This window comes from Cajanus cajan, chromosome 10 (genome assembly GCF_000230855.2).
Source record: "Cajanus cajan strain Asha chromosome 10, NIPB_CcT2T_4, whole genome shotgun sequence".
NCBI classification, from domain to species: Eukaryota; Viridiplantae; Streptophyta; class Magnoliopsida; order Fabales; family Fabaceae; genus Cajanus; species Cajanus cajan.
This window is the reverse complement of record NC_138526.1, coordinates 32841301-32867001: the sequence shown is the minus strand read 5'-3', so window position 1 is coordinate 32867001 and position 25701 is coordinate 32841301. Positions and strand designations below refer to the sequence as shown.

The following is a 25701-nucleotide window of genomic DNA, read 5'->3' as shown; positions in this document are numbered from 1 at the left end:
TATACTTAGTCTCTTACTCGGTTACTCCTATAATTGCAAGATGTCTGAAACCGGTGGTGGCTCAAAGTCTTCAAGCAATGTAGTTTCTTCTTCCAGAGGAAGGAAAAATGCCCCTGGAAATAGGACTGACATGGGTTGGAAGCATGGGACAGATGTTCTAGGCAATGGAAAAAAGGTGAAGTGCAACTATTGCACAAAAACTGTCAGTGGGGGGATTTTCATATTTAAGCGTCACCTTGCTGGTACTAGAGAAGATTCTGAACCATGTGCAATGGTACCGGAAGAAGTTAAAATTCTAATGATGAAAATTGTTGCGGAGGCTAAAGAGACATCAATGAGGAAAAAGAGATTGGTTGATATTGATGAGGAAGATGACATAGAGAATGAGATGGAGATGAGGGCTTTGACAAAAGGAAAAGGAGTTGGTGGTGCTGGAGTTCAAATAACATTAAACCAAATGATGAAAAAAGACTATAAGGACCAAGTTGATCAACAAGTTGCAAGGTATTTTTACACAAGTGTCATTCCCTTCAATTCCATTAAAAATGTAGAGTTTATAAAGATGTGTGAGATGATAGGGAGATATGGAATTGGTTATAAACCCCCTTCTTATCATGATGTGAGGGAGAAGCTTTTGAAACAAGCTGTGATTGAAACTGATTCAATGCTTGAAGAGTTTAAGAAGGAATGGAGGAGGACTGGTTGTTCAATCATGTCTGATGGATGGACAGATAAGAAGAGGCGATCAATTTGTAACTTTTTGATCAATAGTCCTAAGGGGACAGTCTTCCTATATTCATTAGACACATCTGACATCTCTAAAACAGCTGATAAAGTTTTTAAAATGTTGGATGATGTTGTCAATTATGTAAGAGAAGAGAATGTGGTCCAAGTTGTCATAGACAATGCTGCAAATTACAAGGCAGCAGGTGAAATGTTAATGCAGACACGGAAGAATTTGTATTGGACTCCATGTGCTGCTCACTGTATTGATTTGATTTTTGAGGATTTTGAGAAGAAGCTAAAGGTTCATGAAGTGACTATCAAGAAAGGAAGAAAGATTACCACCTACATATACTCTAGAACAATGCTCATTAGCATGTTGAAGAAGTTCACTAAGGGGAGGGACTTGGTTAGGCCCGATATAACTAGATTTGCTACTGCTTATTTAACTCTATCTTGTCTCAATGATAATAAAGCATCATTGATGTGTATGTTTAGTTCAAATGAGTGGAAATCAAGTAAGTTTTCCTCTACACCGGAGGGAAGAAAGGTGGAAGGCATGGCTTTAGATAGTCGTCTATGGAAGAACATAATCATATGTCTCAAAGCCGTTGTTCCTCTTATGACTGTCCTTCGCTTGGTGGATTCTGATGAAAAACCTGCCATGGGTTTTATATATGATGGGATGGATTGTGCCAAGGAAAAGATAAAAATCAACTTCGGCAATGTTAAGAAAAGGTAAACTTTTCTTAATTCTAAACTATATTTCTATTGAAATTTAATGATCTTATTTAGTAAATTAGTATAGTTATGTACTCATGTTTCTAGTATATGATAATGGCAATATTCCTAACTTGCATTTATCTCATATTTATAGTTATGAACCTGTATGGAATATTATTGATGAAAGGTGGGATAAACAACTCCATAGACCCTTACATGCAGCTGCATATTACCTCAATCCCCATTTCCATTATGACCCTAATTTTAGAGATGATGATGTTGAGGTTAAACAAGGGTTATACAATTGTATGACAAGGTTGGTGAGTGACTTGAATGAGAGGAGCAAGATTGGTACGCAACTTGCTGAATTTCATTATGCTAGAGGGTTGTTTGGTCTTGATACTGCAGTGGCTAGTAGGAAGATTATGCTTCCTGCAGAATGGTGGGACTTCTATGGGGATGGATGTCCAGAGTTAAAGAAGTTTGCAATCCGTGTACTAAGCTTAACTTGTAGCTCTTCTGGATGTGAGCGTAACTGGAGTTCATTTGAAATGGTAATTGAATTAATGTCTTTGTTTTTAGTTGTTAATTTTTAATGTTTAGAAATTAGAGTTTTAGCCTTATAGGTAATCTTGAAATTTTGGTTTTTGTGTTCTATTTTCTAGGTTCATACAAAGAGAAGAAATCGCTTGCATCAAAGGAAGATGAATGATTTGGTTTATGTGATGTATAACTTGAAGCTAAAGAGTAAACAAGTGAAAAGAAATCTTGTTATTCCTTTTGATGAACTTCATTCTGATGATGAGTGGATAACTGAGGAAGGAGATGCTATTTTTAATGGAGAGAATGTCCAACCACCACTTGGGGATGAAAATGAAAATGTGGATGAAGGTGGAAATGTTGAACTAGTTGGAGATTCAACCAATCCAACTTTAAATGACCTTGAGGATTTGGTCTTTGATGATGTGAATATTGAAGAACCCTTATCATCAAATGAAGAGGATGATGAGCTTGAAGAAAATGAAGATGATGATGATGCACATGCATTTGTTGGAGGATTGGACTTTGATTGATTAATTTAGATCTTGTTTTATGTTTTTGATTTGTGGACTTATGTGTTTTCGACTTTTGGTTGTTTATGTATGGTTAAGATTTGTATTATGACATTTTATTGTTGTTATTTGACTTATTTCAGACTTAAAATGTTGAAATAGTAATATCATATTGTGTGTTCATGTTTTTTAATATATTTTAATATTAGGTAGACTCTTACGAGTCTACGAGTCGAGTCTACCAGAGCTCCACGAGTTTGTGTAGACTCTCGAGTTTGACAACCTTGATCTCAACTCCTCTAGTATATATATAATACAATTTTACATTAAAAATATTATATATGTTCAAATACTCAATAAATTAATAAACATTTCATGTCGTTATATTTTTTTTTTGTTGAATTGTAAGGCTTAAAATCCCCATCAAAGATCGGTTAAAAATCACAAGGGTATGAAATTGGAATTTGGATCCTCTCCTGTAATATTTTCTCTCCAGCCTTTCTCCTGCAACATTAATAACCATTGGATATATCTAATGGCTCAAATTTAATCTTATAAAAATCATTTAAGAAGTTACATTAATTATAAGATTAAATTTGAGCTATTAGATATATTCAATGGTTATTAATGTTGCAGGAGAGAGGCTGGAGAGAGAATATTGCAGGAGAGGATCCAAATTCATTGAGGCTATATCAGCTTGAGCATACAAAAAAGAAAGGCAAGATAACATTTAAAAAAAAAAAAAAAACTCTCAAATCTTACTTAAGAAACATTCCAAAACAAGTTAAATTATTTGCTATTTAAGGGACTAAACTTATTAATTAGAACCTTAAAGACTAAAATTACACAATTGTAATACTAGAGGAATCAAAAACACAATTAAACACAAAAAAAATAGAGAACAAGAATAACTCACAACAAAATAAAATAAAAAGCAAGAATAACCCACAACAAAATGAAACAAAATACATACAAATAATAACGTATGAGACTTGAAGTGAAGTGCTAACAAAATAAAAACTTACAGACCAATGTTATATATATAAATCAAATTTCAAATTTAACATAATTCGTCACATATATAAACCTTTCAGCTTGTTTGCCAACCCTAATGACTATTGGAATAAAGGCATTACAAAATTGATACGTGAATCGGATTCTTTGGTAGCTCTTCAGTTATTGCAGCATAGTGATAATTCTAAGCATCCAGTTTCCATGATTAACATGGTTAAGAGTTTCAAGTCTTTACCTTGGATTAATGCACATCTATGGGGAGGCAAATTTTTGTCCAGATTGGCTGGCAAAACATGGTTCATCTTCAGCTTCTTCATTCTTGTTAGTTTTGATTTTTTAGTCCAAACCAAATAGAAAAAGAAAAAAAAACTGTAAAAAGTTCCTTTGAATCAAAAGTTTTCTTGTGTCCCCTTTTCTCTTTTGTTGTAAATGTAGAAGAAAAAAATATACAAGATTTCACAAACACTACCTGATATTAAACTAGTTGAAACCAAATTTATGACAATAAAAAATTATCTCTATTCCCATTTGTTACAGTTTTTTGAGAGGAATTACCACCCTAATGTACAAATTCATCCAGAAAAGAACTACTGAATGCAATGATGTTGTACCCTTTTTGCTCCCCCATTGAATGATTCTCCACTCCCATCCCAGCTGAATGAAAGCTCAAAGACAAGTGCTGATAAGCACATTGGAATGTTTACATCATAGTCATGCAAACAAACCATAGCTGGCAGTGATTAATGGCCTTCAAAGCTGTTCATCAACTGTCTACATCATCTCGAGTTTTTTCATTTACCGACAAACCAAAGGTGCTGTCAACTGCGAAATGGTGGTGGTTGATTTTCAAAAGGAAGCTCTACTGGTGTTGCATTACCATAAAACTCTTCCAAATTGTAGAAAGCTCTCTGTGAAGGAAGGAAGATGTGGACAACTACATCACCTGTGATTAAGAAAAACAATCACAAGGCTAACCAGGATCAGACAGTACTAAACATGGTTACCAAACCTTACATTCTGAATATTAGAGCCTAATGCAGAACTAATGAGGCCACTGTTTCCATTAATTGACTGAACGACACCCATTGGACAACTCTTGACTTGTGCATTAACAAATGTTAATATATCATACTGGCTTTTGGAATTGGAAACAAATTTTTGTTGATTGCTTAAAATGTTTTTTTTCAGGGCAGAATCTTTTTGAGGTATGATGTGTTTAGGCTGCTGATTATGCATCTTTTGGAGTACAGTGAGTAATTTTACAGGTTATGTCTTTGAAGGTGTATCTTTAATACATCTTGTAGAAGTGCAAAGACCAACTTCAAGGGATTTCTTTGGTAAAATGCAGAGAATTAAAGGGTTTTACTGTACTGATATACTCCTGCTTTCTGCATGTTATATTCTTCGTTACGTTTCAGGATATTTTATCCTTCAAGAAAATAAAAGCCCCCCTTAATAATAAAATTTTCTTTTCATGATAAAAGAAACTATGTTGAAAGCAGCAACTGAGAACTTAGTAATGTTCTATAGTAAAATAAGGACAAGTATCCATCAAGTAGGGGTGTTCACAAAACTATTTAAAACTAAACTTTTTAAATAACTAAACTAAACTAAACTAAAATAAACTAAATTATTTTTTAATAGTTTAAACCAAACTATTACTTTTAGTGTAGTTTATAAAGCTAAACTATTAAAATTAATAGTTCAATTCACTAAAATCAAATACAAGCACTGCATCACATTCACGGAGACTATCACGTTTGTTGTTCAGACTCGCGAAAACGTAAGGTGTTCGGACTTGCGGAAACGTAAGAATATTTTAATTCTGTAGTTATTCTTTCCCTACAGTAGTGGCCTATTATTTTTAGATTTGTGTTTAAATTGTTTTACTGGACATCTATAAAAGCAGCAATACATCTATAAAAGCATCTATAAATTATTTAAAATTTAATTTATAATTAATATCAATGATTTGGTAGTTCAATTTAAAAATATTGATTTTAAATTTATTTTTTTAATGTAGTTTAATTTAGTTTGTAATTAATAATAGTTTAATTTATAATTAATAATAATTTAATTTGATTGATATTATAGTTTAATTCAAACTCCTAGAACTATAGTGCACTAATCTAGATAATAGTTTAGTTTAGTTTAGTCAATATTTATTTTAGTTCAATTTAGTTTAGTGAACTATTTATTATAGTTTAGTTTAGTTTTCTTTTAGTTTAGTTTAGTTTAGCAATTTGAACACCCCTACCATCAAGGTCAACTTAGGTTGCACACCTGTTTGAAGGGAGGTTTGAATGTGATGGCGCCTAAAACTTTATCCTTAAGTGATAAAAGAATTTCTATTAGTAGGTCATGCTATTATGGTGCAAAATCACTTACCAAAGTCCAACAGGGTCCACGAGTTGGGTTTTGTGTCTCCAGTTGGAATTTTTCCATATTTCTTCTCAGCTCGATCTCTAATTCTGGACCTAAAATGCAACATGAACATAAATGAATATATGCTGCTTTCAGCAAAGCAAAGACTAACCCTCAAGAATCGCCAGCTAAATAAAAAGATCAAAGACAAAGCCTTATACCCGATAGCATCAATCTGGGGACGAGAAAATGCAGTAGCTATGATAAAAAATCGAGTCCAGTAAACAAGTGGCTTCACAAACAAGACCTTTATATCTCCTGCCTTAACCTCACTTGCAACCGTGGCTAATTCCACAGCAACTACAAACATAACCGTTAACAATTAGATAATACTTGAGACACAGCAGTATATTTCTCTCTAAAATAGATTCATAAGTAAACAAAAAGTTACTGAACTAGTTTTTCTAACTGTTGGAACACTCAAGTATGACAACAAGGGCCAACCTAGATGGTATGTTTGTATTCAGAGGAAAATAACATGCTCTTTCAGAAGAAGGATTCCATGGTACAGGGTAATAAACAGAAAAGTATAAACCAACGAGAAAGCACCCCAACAGAGAAGATATTAACAAAGGTCTTCAGCAGAGAGGATTTTCTACTGAGAAGCACAGGCAAAGGAGATTGACACAAATACATGATAAAATTTAAATTGTCATAGTAAAATTTCATTGTATATATTCTAACAACTAAGGGAACAGCTTATTTTAAAAGTTCCGTCCTTGATAGATTTTATATCATATCATTCAAATGTTTTATATATTTTCTCCTAATTTTATAGACTCATTCAAAATAAATTTCTCAAATGAAAATACAATTCAAAAAAGAAAGTAACAACCAGTTACGGTGCTTGATTCTGAAAAGGTCTAATGGACTGAACATAATAGCATTTTTCTATTGCAAATTCCAAGCTTCAAAATCCTATCCTACAGTTTAGAAAAGGAATTCCAGATTCGCACCTCTGATTCAAAGTAGGATCCAATTATTTTAATTGTTGTTCAGAAGAAACATCCAGAATATGAGAGTTTACATGTAAAGGAGGCATGCAGTAACAACAGTAGATCCTAAAGAATTCTCAAGTATACCAGCAAGACTTGATTTTGAATTGCCACATATTTAAGACTATTTAACTTCACAATTTTGAATAGGTTTGTCTATGTGATAATCAGATAGTATGCAGCTGTTGAACCACATGTGATTAACAAAATAATATGTTGTTGGGATACAGTAAGCTCATTGTTCTTGTTATTTTGCTTGAAGTATTTTGCTATGACAATTGGATATTTTCTCTTAATGTTTTGTGATGCTCAACTTTTAAAGGGAAACATGCTAGTTTTGCTTAAAAGAGATACTGACCCAATTGAAAATTGACAATAATTTCACCAAAAAATTTCATCTATTACACACTATCTTTAAGGTTTGCCATCAATTGAGCTAAGTTCAGTACTCAGGTAAAGGAACCTCCATGTGAAGTATGCATAATTTACATTTTTTTTCTATTTCCTCTGAATGAATAATCAAATATTCTTATAAAGGCCATCCAAACTCAGACGGAGGCATGTTAAGTAGCATGATTTGTTTAGAAACACGCATGATAACAATTGCATAGTTAAAAAACCATATTAATAAAAATCTTTTATCAACATACAGGTATGGAATACAAATTAAAAATATCAAACAAGCTATGAGTCTAGTTACAAAGCTATAGCATAGATTGTTTATATAAATGAGACTCCAATCCCCCACCCAAAATTGCAGGCAGGTCAAGCTATTCATGAGTATACACTTCCCGTTACCTCCTAAGGCTAAACCTTATATATTTTTTCCAATTCGAGTAATATGACTAGTTATAAACTATAGAATTGAACAGTAGATGCATATCTGTAACCTTATAAACTGTTGTTTGAAAAAACTGTACTAGTGTTTGTTCTTAGAAAACCACCCTGTATCCTGCTTCAGGAGACATTCAGCACCGACAAAGATCAGAGGTTTATAAGATAGTAGCATTAACTAGAAGCAGCAGAAGACAGCTTCAAGCAGTGAGTCTTTTTACAACAACCACCAAAACCTTTTCACACTAGGTAGTGTAGGGTACATGAATCAAATGACACCATCGTGTTCTGTTCAAAATAATTCTTAAGAAAGCTGTTTATTCCTAAATTCCTTTAGAAGATTTTTGTGTAGATATGACATATGATTCTTCTTAAAGAAGAAACCTGATATAATCCAAAATGTTGAGAAAGGCAGATTGTACATAAGCATTAAGGTGAAAGCAAATTTTTTGACAAAACTGCATTTTAGCTTACATGACAGGCTTTCAGCATCATCATCAATCTCTGCACTAGCAGGCTTTTTGTCTTTTCTACTAAATACCACTTTTCCATAATTATTAATTAAGTCGTCATACATTTCATCAGTGTCTTCATTTACATCCTGCAAAGTATACAATTTATGTTACTTATGTATGCTTAATAATGATCATCAATCACAATTCAAATGACAAAATTTACAGAAGTATCTAAGTTTACATAGAAAGGGAGCAGCCAGCTGAAATTTGATGCAAGCATGAACCATCATGGTTATAAATTCATTCGGCACACAAATAAATAAATTGGGCAAAAGCAGTTCTATAAAAGACACCAGATCCTCTCAATTGAGTCAATTCTAGCAGTTAACATCCAGGTGTGTTCATAAGGTACATTAACAGAAAATATAATGATGAATAATAGTCTTTAAGAGTCAAAACACCCAAGAAAAACAGAATAACAACAAAAGAACAAAGTTCCTAGATAAGCCCCTTAACACAATGTTTGGAATCTTTGGATGACAGGAGATGAAGGCATTTGAAAAGAACCATGGGGACCATGACAAGGTTCACTTGTTGACAGCAAGATAAAGAACATGGGGATCAATTCTCTCTCTCTCTCTCTGTCATTCCCTCAAAAAGTTGTTGTTGTTCTCACCAAAGATGGGGTGAAATAGGGGAACTATATTTGTATGATTTAAAACTTCAAAGTAAGTATTTTATATAATGAGATGAGGCATTTGTTGTTGTTGTAAGTATTTTACATCCTGTTACACTCTTTTATAATTAGTTCCATAATAAGTTATAAACCTTATCATTATCTGTAGATATGTACCAAAGCAAAAAACCTTAAACCTGTCATTATGTATCTACACACACTAGTTAAAATATGAATATAAAAAAATCAAAATTTACCAAAGAAGAAAACTATATGAGAAAAAGAAGGGCTCCTTAAGTTAATATTTCATAAAAGTAAGATTTCAAATGTTCAACACCTCACTTTTCTTACATGACAAAACTTAGCTCCAGTTCCTTAGGTACTTTTGATGTTCTACAATCAAAATTCAAGTTTCACATCGATAATCCTCGTAATAAAGGCTTACATTCAATGTTGGTAATTAGCAAATGTTAGAGAGGTAACACTCCAATTCTGGTATAAGAAGCACAAGTTTTTTCCTCCCTTGGAATGCAGATTTTAAACTCAACCCAGAAGATTTCATATATGATAATAAATAAATAAATAAATAAAGAGTTGCAACGTTATCCAAACTGCAACCGAACTTTAAACTTTAAACGTTCTATATTTTTTTTGGTACAATTTTAAACATGCTATTTGACAGCTAAATTAAATTAACCAACATAATATTTTTTTTATAAAAAAAAAAAGGAAATTACCGAGAAAAAGCTATCCTCTGCTTTTTTACCGAATGCGAAGCTGGAAAGTGAGTTTCTCTTCTTCGAACTCAAACCATAGATGGTGTGTTGATGTAAAGGAAACCCCTTTATGCACGAACATTTGAGAACCTTTCTGGGTCTGGCGGCAAACTTGGATTCGCGGTGACCCAGTTTGCCGGAAAACGTCGCCGGCACGCCGGCGCCGGCGAGGGATAGGACAGTGGATGATGGTAGCATTTGTAGCGGCAAAAGAGATATTTACGAAACAAAATAGATAGGGAAATGAAATGCGAAATCGGGTCGCCATATTATTGTAATTTCATTTTCGTTCCTACCTTTTTTTTTATGATTTTATCTTTTAAAAAAAGGATTTTAATATGTTACTTTTCTGTTCATTTGTTTCGTGTCCCAATTCTATTGTACCAATCACCAATTTATGAATTTATGATATATATTTATTAATATTAAAATTGGTAATATATCCGACTTAAATAAGTAAAAATTTATATAATTATAATATGCAAAAGATTAAAATTATTTAATTAAAATTTAATAGCAGAACATCTTCTATATTAGCCTAATTTTTTTCGAATAAGTTTTTTACGTAACTTTTTTGGTTTCCAAATGATCCATCCATTTACTCCTTTTTTATTTGTTTTATCTTTTGATATTTATAAATATTACAATTTTTAAAATGGAAGATTAAATGAAAAAATAAATCATATTTTTCTTAGGGATAAGGAATTAATAAAAAAAATATCATAATATTTGGAGAAAGGAAAAAGGAAATTCACATTTAAAGAGATTAAAAAAGAAACTATAAAGAGGCACGAAAAAATATTTTATAATATTTTTTAAAAATAAAAAAATGGAGGACTAAATTAAAATGTTTCTCTCTTATGTCTATAACGCTTGCTTAAACTCGATCGACCCGCATGTTTTGGATTCAGAATTTCGTCAGCTTTGTTTGGTGGTTGTTATTAACTTTGCAGCAACAGAATTTATCATATAATTTGGATAATTCTAAATTCTCTAACAAAATCTTTTTTTATCAATTAATCCTTTTACTTAATATTTAAGAAAGTTTTGAATATATATTTTTAATTTTTAAGGCATTAAATATATATATTTAATATATATATTATTATGAGAGATGAGAGGGTTAAAATATAATCCTTAAATTAATTTTCTCTCACTTGATTAAATCCCAAATTTTTTCTCACTTGATTAATCTAAGGGTTATATTTTAACCCTCTCACCTCTCATAATAAATTTCCTCTCATTTGATATGCTCTCATATATATATATATATATATATATATATATATATATATATATATATATATATATATATATATATATATATATATATATATATATATATATATATATATATATATATATATATATATATACTGGGACGGATCCCCTTGTTGGAGAGTGGGGGTACTTGCCCTCACTACTATTTGATACATACATAATTTTTTATTTTAAAAAATAATATATTTTAAAAAATAAAAATTATATTTTAATAAAATAAATATATATGTTTAAATTATTATATGTATAAAATATAGATTCGAAGAAAATATTTATTTATTTATTTAATGTCTGCCAAACTTTTAAAGGAGATTAATTCTTTTATGTGATAATGAATACTCTTTAATAATGAATCAATTTTAAAAAAAATTAATTATAATATATGTATATATATATATATATATATATTAATACTCACATATATAATATGATATATTAAAAATAAAATTTTTTAATAAAATAAAATTTGTAATATGCATATTTACTTTTTGTGTTTTCTATTTATCGTGTAAGTTGATTAAAAAAATCAAAATAGTAAAATTGTATATGTTGATTAAAAAAATCAAAATAAAAAAATTGAAAGATTTATGTTTCATTTAGAATTGTTATTATAAAATATATTTTAAAATAAATTATCATCTAAAAATATATATTAGATATTAAAAACATGTTTATATCATAAATAAATTAAACTTGATTTTTATAAAATTTAACATATTTATTTTATATTTTTAATAATATTAAATTATTATAAAATAGGACTTTAGGATTGTACAGAAACATTTAAAAAATGCCTGATAGATAAATAAGTCATACTTAGAATATATATTTTTTAAAAAAGTTAGGTCCAAACTTATTAAATTATAATAAAATCTAGTCTGACTTAATTTATTTTCATCTTTAATTGTAATCCTAGATATAAAAACTTGTAAAAAATAATAATACTACAAATATATAAATAAGTATTGTCCACACTATCTAAAATTTCTAGATCCGTCACTCTATATATATGATAAAGTTGTTTAAAGTTTAGAGTTTAGATAACAAAAGGTATTGACATGAGTAATATATTAAGCATTCGAATGTTTTCTACATAAAAATTATGTAATAATGTTAATAATTAATAATATGATTATGAATAACTAATACATGACGAAAAATTCAAAGTACAAATTAAAAAAGAAAACAGCTTCCGTCAAATTAATGGATAAATACATGCTGTCACAAGAGGATGAAGATCCTTATGATTATTATTCTATCACTACAAAGAATACAATACAAATGAAGGAGAAAAAAATGTGCTGAGGACAATAGCACAAATCTATGTTGTGATTCAATCAGAAGCAACAATCCAGGACCCAACAGCAACATAAAGCAGCACAACTACAAGAAGAAGAAGAAGAAAAAAAGTTAAAACAAAGATTAATTCAAATGTTATGAAAGAAAGAAAAAAAAAAGGAATTGAATAGATGTGGTGAGTTTGGTGATGAACGAACTTACCATCCCTTCCAGAATATATAAAGGAATTCTAGATTTGTTAGCAAAAGATACTTACAAGTATAAATTAATCTTTAATTATTAATTTTAAAATATTATATTAATCTTTTATAAAAAATATTTAAAAAAAACCTCTCAAAATCATATCAGATCTTATCGATAAATTTTACTTTACTTAAATGTTTGTATATTAAGTAATTATAATATTACTAATATAATTAAGTTTAGAGTAAATTATACTCAATTTTTTAATAGATACAAAATATTACAATGCATTCTTCTCTATGTTAAAGAATACCAATGTTTTTGGAATTTATTTTCTTGGTGACATTGAATGTATAATACATGTAAGTATTTACAAAATAAATATCAAATAGTAATTCAATCTAGCTTGAAACTTTAATACACGCATGCTTGTAATTAACTATTCTTCAAACGTAGAATATTCCGATATTTTTGGCATCCTAGGCGTGCATTTCAAATTTAACTATACAATCTTATTAAAATATTTTTTTCTAAAATTTTACTTATTTTATCTTTTAGTCCTTATAATTTTAAAAAGGGTATTTTTATTCTTTATACTTAATTTTTTTTAATCCTTTTAAGTATCAATTAATTTGTGTGTAACACCGTCTCTTTTATAATGACATATACAACAGTCCTTATAATTTTGAAATTAAAAAGGTAACTTTAGTTTTTATTATACTTAACTTTTTTTTTAATCTCTTTAAGTATCTATCATTAATTTGTGTGTAACAACGTCTCTTTTATGATAATCTAACAGAGATCTTAAATTTTGTGTTCGTGACTTGAAAATTATTTTATAGTTATATCTTTTTAACTCTTATAATTCTACTGATTTTATCTTTTAGTTCTTATATTTTAAAATAAAAACTTTTAGTCATATACTTACCTTTTTTTTTATCTCTTTAAGTTCTTACCGTTAATTTGTATATAACGTCATTTATGTTAGTGACATAGGTTTATTAAATCCATGATGGTAATTTGCTTGATTTGGTGAACAGTGATATATCACTTAATTTGTTTGATAAGGTTTATTTCTATGTTTGTTGACGTGCTCGTGAAACAAGAGAGGAAAAACCTAATTTCGATCTTTCTTTTATTACGGTGGTTTTACGGTTCTTGTGCAAGTAAATATGTGATGTTGTTATGGTTCCTGGTGCATGCTTTATTGTTTTTAGTGGAGCGAGGTGGTGTTGCTATTTTTTGTGGAGTGTGATGGTATTGCTATTTTTGGTGCAGTGTAGTGGTTTTTTTTTTTTTTTTGGCAATGTTGAGTGTCTTGTGCAAGAAGTTTCGTGGACTTTTGTGACAAATCATATTGTCGTTTGGTGAACTTCCGAGGCAAAGAACATTGGTGAAGGTTGTAACATCATGTTTTTTTCTTAATTATGATGTAATTAAGAATGATATTTTATATTGTTGTATTGTTTTAGCCTTTGTGGTGTGAAAGTTAGAGTTGAGATAACTCTAAGCTTAAGTTATAAGAGATATAGTTTAAGTGTGTGAGAGTTGACTCAAGGAGGGTTGAGATATATAAAGTGAATTCTAATAAATGAACTTCATAAGTTCATTACTCTAGAATCTCATAGAGAAGTTAGAGAAAGATGCTTTGAAGTCAATGGAATCTGATCTTCAATTTGATTCCACTGGAAGATCTATTTTTTCCCCCTAATTGATAGTTGATATGGTAGAAATTGAGATTCAAACTAAGGAGTTAGAAATCTTAGAGAAAAGTCGTTGTACAAAGGGTTTTGGGTTGCTCTTTTCTTCCTCCATTTCCTTGATTCTATAGCAATTAAGGTAAGGGAAGCTTGTTGTTTAATTTCTTAAGTTGTGATTTTTTTATTTTATCATGTTGATTTGTGTTTTGATAAGCATTTGAGTTGGAATTGAAGAATAAAAATCTGGGTGTTCTTTGTTCTTGGTGAAGAATGAGGGAATTGATGATCTTGTAAGTGTATTGTGGTTGCGTGTTACATTTTCTTCGATTTAAGAGTTGTATGATGCAAGTATGTGTTATATTACAAGTTGCATGTTGGTTTGAAGTTAGAAGATTTCAGGCTTGAGCCAAAATTGCAATCCTACTAGGTCTAAAAATTGCCTTGGTCACGCTAGCTGCATGATATGTAGCGTCAGGCGCGAGTTGGTTAAGGGTTATCTAACTTGGTCATGTTGAGCATGGGAGAAGAGGCATCAAGCATAATTGTATTAGAAGTTCTTTGGCTTGGTGACATCAAACACAAGATGAGTGGTGCCAAACGTGAACAAGTAAATGACTCTTTGTCTTAACGACATCAGACACAAGTTTAGTAGCACCGAACATGGGTAAGGCAGAGGCTCTATGCCTGGATGACGTCAAACACAGGAGGATTGGCGTCGGGTGTGAGTGAGCTAGAGGCTTTTTGCCTCACTAGCATTGGTGCAGGGTGAATGACGTCGAGCATGACTATGGTTAGTGAGAAATTATTGAATAAGTTGCTTAATGTTGGAAACATGTTAATTGAGTTGGTTGTTTATGTTGATTATATAATATGATAATTGATTCTAGTTCATTGTATATTGATCTATGATAATATATGATGATGTTTTAAGCTGATTAAGTTGGAAGTTAAATCTTGTTTGAAATAAATTAAGTTGAAGGTTGTATATTTTTAAATTTGATGAAGTAAGTTGTCTATTATTTGAAGTTGTATGAAGTAAAGTTATATGTTGTAAGTTGTATAGACATGTGTTGCACATTTCAAAGTTAAAGTTGCATAAAAATTAAAGGAGAGAAAAATTGTTTTCGAAAATTATAATATCACATTGTGTGAATATAAGTTGTGATGTTTAAAAAGACCAAAGTTAAAAACTCTTTAGTGAGTAAGTTGCCTCCTGAATGAGAAGTTGTTTTAAATTGTCTCCTCTAGGTTTTTCAATTGAAACAATATGGTGAAGGCCAAATCATACTTGTCATAAGTGGCCATTGATTAAGCTATAAGGTCGGAGGCAAAAATTCATAATTAAGTACTGAAAAGGTGCACATTATTTAGATGATAGTCAGCAAGCTAATTCCATATAGGTTTGGTTATGCTTGCTAAGGTCTTGGTAGGCTAACACACAAGTTGTTCTATTCTTGATAGTAGTACTGAACTTTCCTAGTATAAGTGACGAAACCTGAGAAATCATAATGTAATTACATATGTCACCATGCCTAAAGTTGCCTATAGTTGACCTAGAGAAGGCAGGTCAAACATTATGATTCACTGTGATCAAGTCACTTATACTACTCACCTTAGTTGTAGGAGACCTTCGTAAGTTGCATATCAATTGTTTAAGTTACTTAGTTGTGGTTGGAGTTGTTCGGTTGTTTATTAGTTGTCTATCTAATGCCCAATTGAATACCAATTGTTTATTCAATTGCCTTATTGATTTTCAGTTGTTAAATGATATAGAGTTGTTATGTTCATTTTCCTTAGTTGTTAAGTTGTGAGATGACATTGAAGTTGTGTTATGCTTTTAAGTTGGAAAGCTAACATATTGTTTTAAGTTGTTTATGTTTGCTAAAGTTGTTACTTCCTTACTTACTGTTATATTGTTTTCCTCACAAGCTTATCCTTGCTTTTCCATGTTTCCATGTGATCGAACTACAATGATCATACTTAGTATGTGAACAAAGTATGATTAAATTGAAGGGTCCATTTGGTGAATGACAATATTGGAGATGATCTTATTCTTTTGTTGAGTTTTTTTTTTGATAGATTAGCTGTAAAAAGATGTTTGATTATGCTTTTAGTATTTTGTACTTTTGACGTATATTTGTATATATGAACAATATTTTATTGTAACCTCACAAGGGGCTTTATGTTTTCAAGTCAAATTAGCAAGAATTATTTTATGTTTTTTGCTTCCTATACTTATATTTATTACATAAATGTTCGGGTATTGTTGTATGAGAACCCTAATATAGTTGAATTCTTTATATTCTATAATGCATAATGTTGTATTATACTAAGTGTAATGACATATCGGATCATTATAAAGGTAGGTGGTTTTAATTTTTTTTCATCTCATTATTTCCTCTGAATTCACAATAAGAAAAATGTTTTACTTTTTGACCAAATTAATATATTTGCACCATTTCACTTTTGATGTATTTCACGGAGGTCAATTGTTGAAGAAGTCAAAGTAGTTACAAGGTGATTGGTTAAAATCATGAGGAGTATATTTACAATGATTAAATATGATCTAGATGAGTAGTCAATTCAAGAGATGACTAGTTTTTTTAAGAAAAAAAAAAGATTATAAAGGATGTGACACTGTGTTTGTTGAATTTAATTTGGTCGAAAAATAAAACATTCTTACTAGTTTGCTAAAAATTTTGTTATAAAGGAAAAAATGTCAATGCAAAAGATAATTAGTTTGCTTAAATTAACTTGGTCAAAAAATATGGTAGAAACTTAAAGAGATTAAAAAAGTATAGGGACTCAAAAATTTATTTTAAACTATAAAAATAAAAAATAAAGTAAATAAAATTGAAGAAATTAAAATGTAAAACACATAAAATTATACGGATTAAGAAATATTTTAACCACAAAATAATTTTCATGTCACATTCACAAAATTGAAAACCTATGTCATATTAAGACAACAGATATGATGTTACACACAAATTAACGATAAAAATTTAAAAGGTATATAAAAAAAATTTAAGTTATGAGTAAAAAAATTTGTTTGAAACTTTAGAAAAATAGGAACTCAATCAATTACTATTGCGTAGATTGTTAAAAAAAAATAAAAATATTAATATTTCATATATTGACGTGGATATATAAAAAAAAGGAACATTGCAACGAAATTATTATTCACTACTGTTCTTAACATTTCATCTGTTGTCTAAATAATAAAATGAAAAAAAAATGTTTCATTTACTTTCATATTTTGAAATTTAAAAGTCACTTAATTTAGTCAAAAAAATATTCAAATGATTTTAAGTAATTTTATTTTATTTCATATCACATCATTTTACTTAATTTTAGTTCACCCATCACTAGATTTATGATTATTGTCCAACTGAACTATACATATATGAATAAATAAAAGATGGAATTCACATGCAAAGCAAACTCGTTTCAAAAACTTAACATTGATTCACTCAATTTGGAAAGAAACCAAAAAATAGGATACATAGCAACAAAATTTAACTTGCCCTTCACAAGTTCCGTTAATCACACATTTTGAAATATGCATGTCTTCGTATTTCGTACGTAAGTCTCATCTCATGGAACCTTTCTAACAATAAATTGGACCAGAGCAACAAAATTTGAGAACAAGCCCACATATGTTTTCTGATTCAATGTAACAACAATCCAGAAAACAACAGCAAAAGACAGTGGCACAGCTGAAAGAACACAGAGACAAATATTGAATTAGGTTGCAAATTAAGAGAAATTAAGTAAAATAGAAAGTTATGAACAAAGTTTAGGTTTTGTTTTAGCTATGAACTTACCATCCCTTCCAAAAGCCATCACCCCTGCTTGTTGAGGGCCCTCTTCATGTCCATTGTTGCCTCGATACTCCACACTCACTGGTGGTGGAACACTCATTTTTGAAGAATATAATCCTATATGTACACAATGTATCATGTAAGTGATAGGTATTGTTTTTTTAGTTTTTTAAATGGTGAGATTATAGTATCAATGATACAAATCAAACTTTGAACTTTGTATATAATCATTCATTACTAAGTTGACTCTAATTAATGATATCCATAAATAATATTAATTAGTAATAAAACTATTCTGATTGTAAGTCAGCTGATATTATTAGGTTAAGAGGTAAGAGCGACTTAAACTCTTCTTCTAGGATTTTGATCATAAGTTTATTGACATTGTTAAGGTCATCACATCCAACATATTGTCCGTTTGATATTTATTAGACTGTGATGATTTTTCTCTTAAAATGACATATCAGTAGGTTAAGGAAAAAAGATATTTATAAACTATTCTTAATTTTTATTTCTAAACGGCATGACACTTTTAGATATATAAAATAAAAATTAATTAAAATAATTTTCAGTATTCTAAGAGGAAGATTTACTCAAGTTTACAAGAGATAAACTCGAAATATTTCCAACTAGTATAAAAATTAATTAGAAAATCTGAAGAAAAAAAAATCATGCTCAAATCCATCTTCATTTGTGGCAATTAATTTTATGTAATAGGAGTTTTTGTATAGACACGAACCAAATATTGCTTACATTTTATTTGAAGATAATTATAGAATTCAAAGCTCACCTGGGGATTCTTGCTGAGTATCAAGGTGACCCATGGTGACTATGAAGATTGAAGTTGCTCTTTTCTAATAACAAAATGTAAATTAAAGATGAGAAGGAATGGAATATGATTGGAAACCATATAATATGGTTCAAATTCCATAATATGTGAGGAACAACGTTGGCGGCGTTGCCATGAGCAAGAACCCACAACGGTCAACGTTTGACCATTCAATCATTAATTTGATCTTCATCGTTTCCCATTTTTCCTATTAAAATTGAGTACTACACGTAACAAGTAATAAAACGAGGAATACAACACCAATCCAAGGAAAATCAGTATGCTAACATTGACTTGGATGATGATTTGTTGAAACCAAATTTGTCCTTCGAATGTTGGGTAGGATATCTCATATGCTTCAAGTTTAAATTGATGACTAAGTGTTAAGTTTCATAAAAAAATACTTGTAAATGTAACTTTCTTTTTTGACACTAATTGAAATTAACTTAATAAATCGAATTGAGACAGCTATGGGGGAAGTGTGGCTCTAATTTGATTAATTTATATTTGACAATCATAATGTGTCTCTGTTCTAGTTGTGTTTTATAAGAGGGGCTTCGGGTAACAAGTCATTATTGATTCCAAATCACAGACCCAATAACAAAAATAAAGATGGTATGATTTAATTAGTTTAATTCAATTTAGATCATGTGAAACAACTAAATTGATATGATTTTTTCATTTCATTAGGTTGATCTAAACCATTTAAAAAAAAAACCCTACTGAAATGAAACTACTAGCTACACTTTGGATAATAATCTAACTAAAATCCAACTGTAAATTTGGAATTCATTTGAATACAGATTTAAAATAAATTTTGAGAGTTTTAGTAATTTAAAAAAATAAAGACTCTTTATTTTAAGAGAAGTTTTGAAAAGTTATTCTAAGTTTTGAAATTGCAATTTTTAAACATCAAGAGCAGCATGAAATGTTGTAATTTAGAACGAGAGAAAAGATATTACGAAGGTGTGTTTGGTTGTATTTTTGTTCTTCTAAACTATTTTGTAAAATAGCTTTTAAAATTCATTTTTTTTAAAATATATTTAAAAATTTGTGTGATGATATGATTTTAAAAATAGTATCAAAAGGATAAAGAGAATGATTTATCATGACTTATCTTTTATACACTCCAAATAATAGAAATATATCATAGCACCCTATTGTTTAGAAAATAATAATATTATTAATATTTTTTTATTATATTTTTGGGATTATAAATATTTAATTATTATTATTATTCAAGGAAAAAATTTTTTTATTTATTATTTATATGTATTTTGTTAAATCAATTTGAGAAAAAAGAAAAGCGGGCTAAAAAAGGTAATGAGTTAAGTTGACCCGGCTCGAGGGAATGTAAAGAACGGGTTAGCAGATTAGCCTTCATTAGTCTTATTTGACATTTTCTGAAAGAGTAAGAAAAAGAAAATGGAAAAACAAGAGCTTTGAGGATGAATGCCCAAAAAGAGATCAGGAACGATTTCCACTACATCAAAAGTATTTTGATTAACGTAACCAGGTGAAAACAGGATTTTGTATGTGAAGTCATATGAGGGAATGGGTAGAGGGAGAAAGTTCCTTAGGATTCTTAGTAATTTTATAATGTTTTCTATTTGTATATTTGGTAATTCGGATAAATTCTACTTGTATTGGTGATTGTATTTATGGTATTAGAGGTTAAAAATCAATGTTCTAGGGGAGAGATTGAATTAATTGAAATGTGTTTATGAGTTAGGGTTCATGAGGAATTGGGCTTTTGTCAATTGGTACATTGTTTTGTGAAATTGATGATTCAATTAGATTTTATATTTGTGGAATTACAAGAGAGAATGGGTAGTGGGAGAAACCCTAAAATTCCTAAGATTGTCCATTTTTTGTTTTGACCCTGAAATTGATAATTCAATAGGGTTTTATATTGATTTATGAATGTGTTTGTCTTATTATTTGGTAAATTTGATGATCTAAATGATAATTGAGTTCATTGGGATGTGCTATGTAAGTTAGGGTTCTTGTAGATTGATGAACACCCTGAATTATATGAATTAATGAGTAATTGAGAGATTTTACTTATGGATGTACCTTAGTATTTTTGCAATATCTTTCTATGTGATTAACCAAATCAATTTTCGTTTGTTGAGTTAGAAAGTAGACACTTGGGGCTATAATTTAGACTCTAGAATCGTGTAAAAATGTTAAGAATTGATTGAGTTATAAGAGTTATAAGTTCAGTCTCCATTCTAGTGCGTGAAATAGTAAGTTTTGTGTTGTTAGCCTGCGAGATGACCTTAACAACATTTTTAGGCTTCATGTTCTTCAAAAAAGTTGTAGTTTTAGGGGTTAGCTTTCTAATGGCTTTGGAATCACTAAAAATTATGTGTATAACTCAAGTTATGACTGTTTTAGTGAACATAGGTCAAGTTGTCAACATGGATTACATCTTTTTCATTTTTTTTTTTGAAATTTTTAGCTAAGTAGATGATTTTTTTTTTAGAATTTCATGTCTTCGTAAGAGTTGTAGATTATCCTATTATATTTCTTTTGAGATAGGTTTGAGCTTATTTGGATGAACATAACTCTTTGTGTGTTGTTTTCTCTAACAGTTGTCAAATGGAGATGCATGTTGTTTTGATGTTCTAAGATGTTATCATGTGGATTGAAAAGTGGTTTAAATTTGTATGATACTATGTTGTAGAGTTAGTTCATATATGTATGATGATGTGATGTGGATTCATGGTAATTTGCGTGAGGGATATGTGAACCATTATTTTGTGTGGATTTATCTATATTGTATATGTGATGTGGAATTGAATTGTGGACTGTGGTGTGATGTCTTGGCACAAATGTATTTCTGGTATGACGCTGGATATGTGATCCGACAATGGTGGTGTAAGCATGACATAGTGCAGGATGTGTGGCAATTAACATAGATGTATGCGTGGCACGACATTGGATGTGTGATGCAACAGCAGTTGCATGAGCATGACATGGTGCTGGTTGTGTGATTTAGGATGTGATGATATAATATATTGACTTAATATTGGTGAAATTTAACATGTATGGATGTTGAGAAAACTGTGATTGTATAATATGTGGCATTGAAACTATTTGTGGAGATTCCTAATGTGTTTCACATATAAATATTTTCTTTTCTCACTGTACATCTTGTGGTTGTCTTTAGGTGAGGAATATCCAAACATGAGTAACATTCAAGATGCCAATAACTATGTCATGGGTGTGCTTTGATAGTGTGATATCGGGGCAAGGAGCTTCTAGGACATGAACTTTATTGAATTTGGAGTTTACATTTATTTCTTTAGAACATTTTATGAACTTTTATTTTCCTGAACTTTGTTTTGAATCATTTGGATATTGAAGTACATTTTAGAAGTATTATGTGAACCATTTTACCTTTATTGTAGAATTATTTATTTATTTATTTATAATATTTTATGTTATGTGTTGGGGTAGAATAAGTGTCACATATACAAGAAATGAAAATAAGGAAATAAGAAGAAACTTTATTAAAAAAAATAATTTTAATCCTTTTTTTGAAGGGAAAATCATTTTAATCACTATGAATCATAATCTCAAGTCACATATTAAAACACTCCAATTATAGTTATTATAAGAACATTTGTTACCACTATATCTTTTACACATTAACTCAATTATTTCCTTATCATTACTAATATTTAAATCACATTCTTAAGCTAACTATTCTCAAGTTATCTCATGCTCATAAATATAATTCATCTTAAATAATAAAAGTGATAAAAGGGAGAAAGAAAAGACAAAAAAATAATGAGAAAAAAGAAACAACATGAGTTACAATCATGACGCCAATTATGCTCGTGATTGACTTGACATATATGAAAGAGGGGTCAAGATCAAAACGTGTCACGGACTCACTAGTCACGTCTGTGACTTATCCGTCACATTCGTGATTGACCAATTACAACCGTGACTGTAATATTCCAAAAAAAAATGTAGACAATGTTTAATTATAATATTATAATTGTTTTTAATTTATTTTTAATATTTTAGTAAATAAAATGAATTTATAAAATAATACTAAATTTCTTGTTGTAATATTTTAAATTTTTAGTACAAATTTTTAAATTTTAATATTTTTAAATTTTTAGTATCATATTTTAATATGATGAAAAAATGGTAAATTTCTAGCTTAAAAAAAATGCATTGAATGCACGGATAAGCTCTGTAGTGAAACTTATCTGCTGGTAAAGAAAAAATTTATCTGTAAGAAAATAATGATTAGGAACTGTTCTAGTATGCCTAAAAAGTCCCACATCATTTAGGAGTCGAGACTAATGGTAGTTTATAAACACTTTCCCTCCTTAATCCACCGATGTGCCTTTTAAAGGACAAAACCGTGAAGATCCAACAAGCGCCAAAGCGGAAAATACCTCGGATGTAGTGATTCTAATGATGACAGCAGACTTACGGTAGGAACATTGGCGCTAGAAGGAGGGCCTAAGCCACTCTTGGCCTTTAGCATCATCTGGTGGACCCTCCCTCCTTAACACGCCGATGCGTCTTTTAAAGGACAAAAATCATGACGGCCAAACGAGCGCCAAAGTGGACAATACCTCGGATGTGGTGACCCTAACGATGACAACGGACTTACAGTAGGAACAGGAACCAAATGAAAAGAAAAAAAATTCATGACATACAAACTAGGTAATGATTACAAAGGTTGGCTATAAACAGAGATAGAGATGTGTACAATGAGGGGAGGAATTGAAGAATAGAAGCGGGAGAGGTTTGCGAGAAGAGGAATACCAATCGTAAGAGCTCATTTTGTCTCTTAAAGTCTACTTTTAAGTATTAAGATAAGGGGAGGAGACTTTTGTCCCTTTTAAATTTTCTATCTTATTATATTTGTTTATTTTATGTTATATCTATGTATATTTATTTAATGAGGTGTCCCTAGCCTCATCCACTTGTTTAATCTATTATACTTTTAACTCTAAATAGTCATTGAGGTGTTCTTAATTTATGTTGTTTTATGATATTTATAACTGTCATTAACTAGTTTAATATTCTTAAACACATCTTATTTTTGTAAACTATGTTGTACTAAACTCTAAATAATTTAAAATATTCTAAATCGTTTAGTTTAATTATTTTATATTATTTCTAACTATAATCTAATTTAGTTAATCATCTTAAGCTCATCTTATTATTATAGCATCATTCCTTTTAAAGATAAATGTTAATTTATGATCATAAGAAAAATAAAGATTTAAATTAATTTGTAATTGGAGATTTGACCTTGAGAATTTAAATAAGAAAAAGCTTAAGGTGAAATATCCTTTTGCTATTTGAAATTATGATAAATCTCATTTAGCTTGACTAGTCATTACAAGGATAATTCAAATTTCACTACGGCAAGAAAAATCTAAAGTACATAATTAATATTGGTTACAAATAATTCTGTACATTCTATTTATTTATTTATTTGTATTTATTGAATAATTGTTTTCACTTCTTATTTTTCTTTGTTATAAAATTAAATTAATTATAATACAAAATAGATAGATCTTTCAGTTATATCAAGCCCTTTTACTACGGTTATCTCGGTTGTATTCTCTGACACAAAATGGAGCGTTGATGTAGTTGCAAATTCAGTAACTTTTCAAGGCATAGAATAATCAACTTTTGTATTTTCTCCAAACCAAGAAACTCCTATTATTATAGATGACCCTATGGTAGTTACTTTTTATCTACCTCCAGCCAATCATACTAATCTAATAGTAAATTTATTTCAACCTGATATGTAATTATTCTAGTAGAAGTGTGGAGGAAAAAAAATAGTTTGTAAATAAGACTCATTTCCTTCATGTAGTTGATCAAGCTAAAATAAGTACGTGATTATATATACTTTAGAATAATATGTGATGTATATGATCTAACTATATGTACATTAGTTCATGAAATTTTCTTTTGTTCTTATGATAAATATTATTAATTTTATAATTGAATTAATAATTTATAAGAAAGATATTATTTTATTAATAAGTTAAGGATTATAATAGACGTCACAGTGACTCATTGGTTACACCCGTGATGAAATCTGATAGATATAAACTTCGATAATTTGGACCTCATAACTCATCTCATTATCAAAATTGACTAACAATTTTAAAATCATAGATAAAAAACCTAAAATCACATTATTAAGCCATCAATTACATATATTTACATGCTTATGTCAACTCCTTAATCAAACACCAAAATACATTTTCTTAGAGATCCCACAAGAACCCATAGACAATTCAAATTTCATAAGATTAGTCCAAAACACAAAATTAAATGCATACGTATGTTAACGGTATCAATTAGAACAACGAGGGATCATAAAGAAGACAAAAAACACATAATGCAATTAATTGAGAAATCTTCTTCATACAATACAATATACAAGCAATAAATAAGGGATTAGGGACCAATCCTGCTATTTTACTTATACTCCATGTTTAAAGCAAAATAACTCAAGCTTCTTTACCTCGGTAAATGCTAGATGAAGGATGTGAATCTTCGAATCCTGTTAAATTTTGATTCTTTCAATTCTTCAAAGCATGGGCATAAGGAGAGAAAAGGAAAAGTATAAATGTAATCTGACTCCCCACTCTTAAAACCTCTCTTTTAAAAACTTCTTGACTTACGTTTATCCTTTAGTAAAACACTTTAAGCATGGTCACAATTTCCTTCTCTCAAATATTAAAACATAAATAATATATAAAATAAGCATATTTATCTTAATATAATTATAATTAAAATAAAATTTATAAAACAATTATAATAAAAACACTTATTTTTCTCTAAATACTTATTATAATAAAATATCATAAAACATATATTTTTATAATAAATAATATACAAAATAATTTTCACA

At 29.4% G+C, this 25701-nt stretch overlaps 2 protein-coding genes and 1 long non-coding RNA gene across 3 annotated transcripts; 1 reads left to right on the top strand and 2 right to left on the bottom strand.

The window, feature by feature from the left end:
• The first annotated feature begins 25 nt into the window (after positions 1 to 25).
• On the top strand, positions 26 to 2649 carry LOC109787912 (uncharacterized). The gene is made up of 3 exons (XM_020346509.3): positions 26 to 1461; positions 1601 to 2000; positions 2112 to 2649. Exons 1-3 carry the CDS (start codon positions 41 to 43, stop codon positions 2517 to 2519), a joined length of 2229 nt encoding a protein of 742 aa, XP_020202098.3. The 5' UTR covers positions 26 to 40; the 3' UTR covers positions 2520 to 2649.
• A 1246-nt stretch (positions 2650 to 3895) lies between these two features.
• LOC109813594 (Lojap-related protein) lies at positions 3896 to 9921 on the bottom strand. Its single transcript, XM_020377806.3, has 5 exons — positions 9634 to 9921; positions 8240 to 8366; positions 6098 to 6236; positions 5901 to 5989; positions 3896 to 4455 (listed from the first exon to the last, which is right to left on the bottom strand). The coding sequence occupies exons 1-5, from the start codon at positions 9868 to 9870 to the stop codon at positions 4331 to 4333; spliced, it is 717 nt and encodes a 238-aa protein (XP_020233395.1). The 5' UTR covers positions 9871 to 9921; the 3' UTR covers positions 3896 to 4330.
• Positions 9922 to 16224: 6303 nt separating this feature from the next.
• Positions 16225 to 20491, bottom strand: LOC145952798 (uncharacterized). The gene is made up of 3 exons (XR_014430292.1): positions 18750 to 20491; positions 17963 to 18076; positions 16225 to 17854 (listed from the first exon to the last, which is right to left on the bottom strand). It is a non-coding gene; the product is annotated as an uncharacterized LOC145952798 (long non-coding RNA).
• Between the last annotated feature and the right edge of the window lie 5210 nt (positions 20492 to 25701).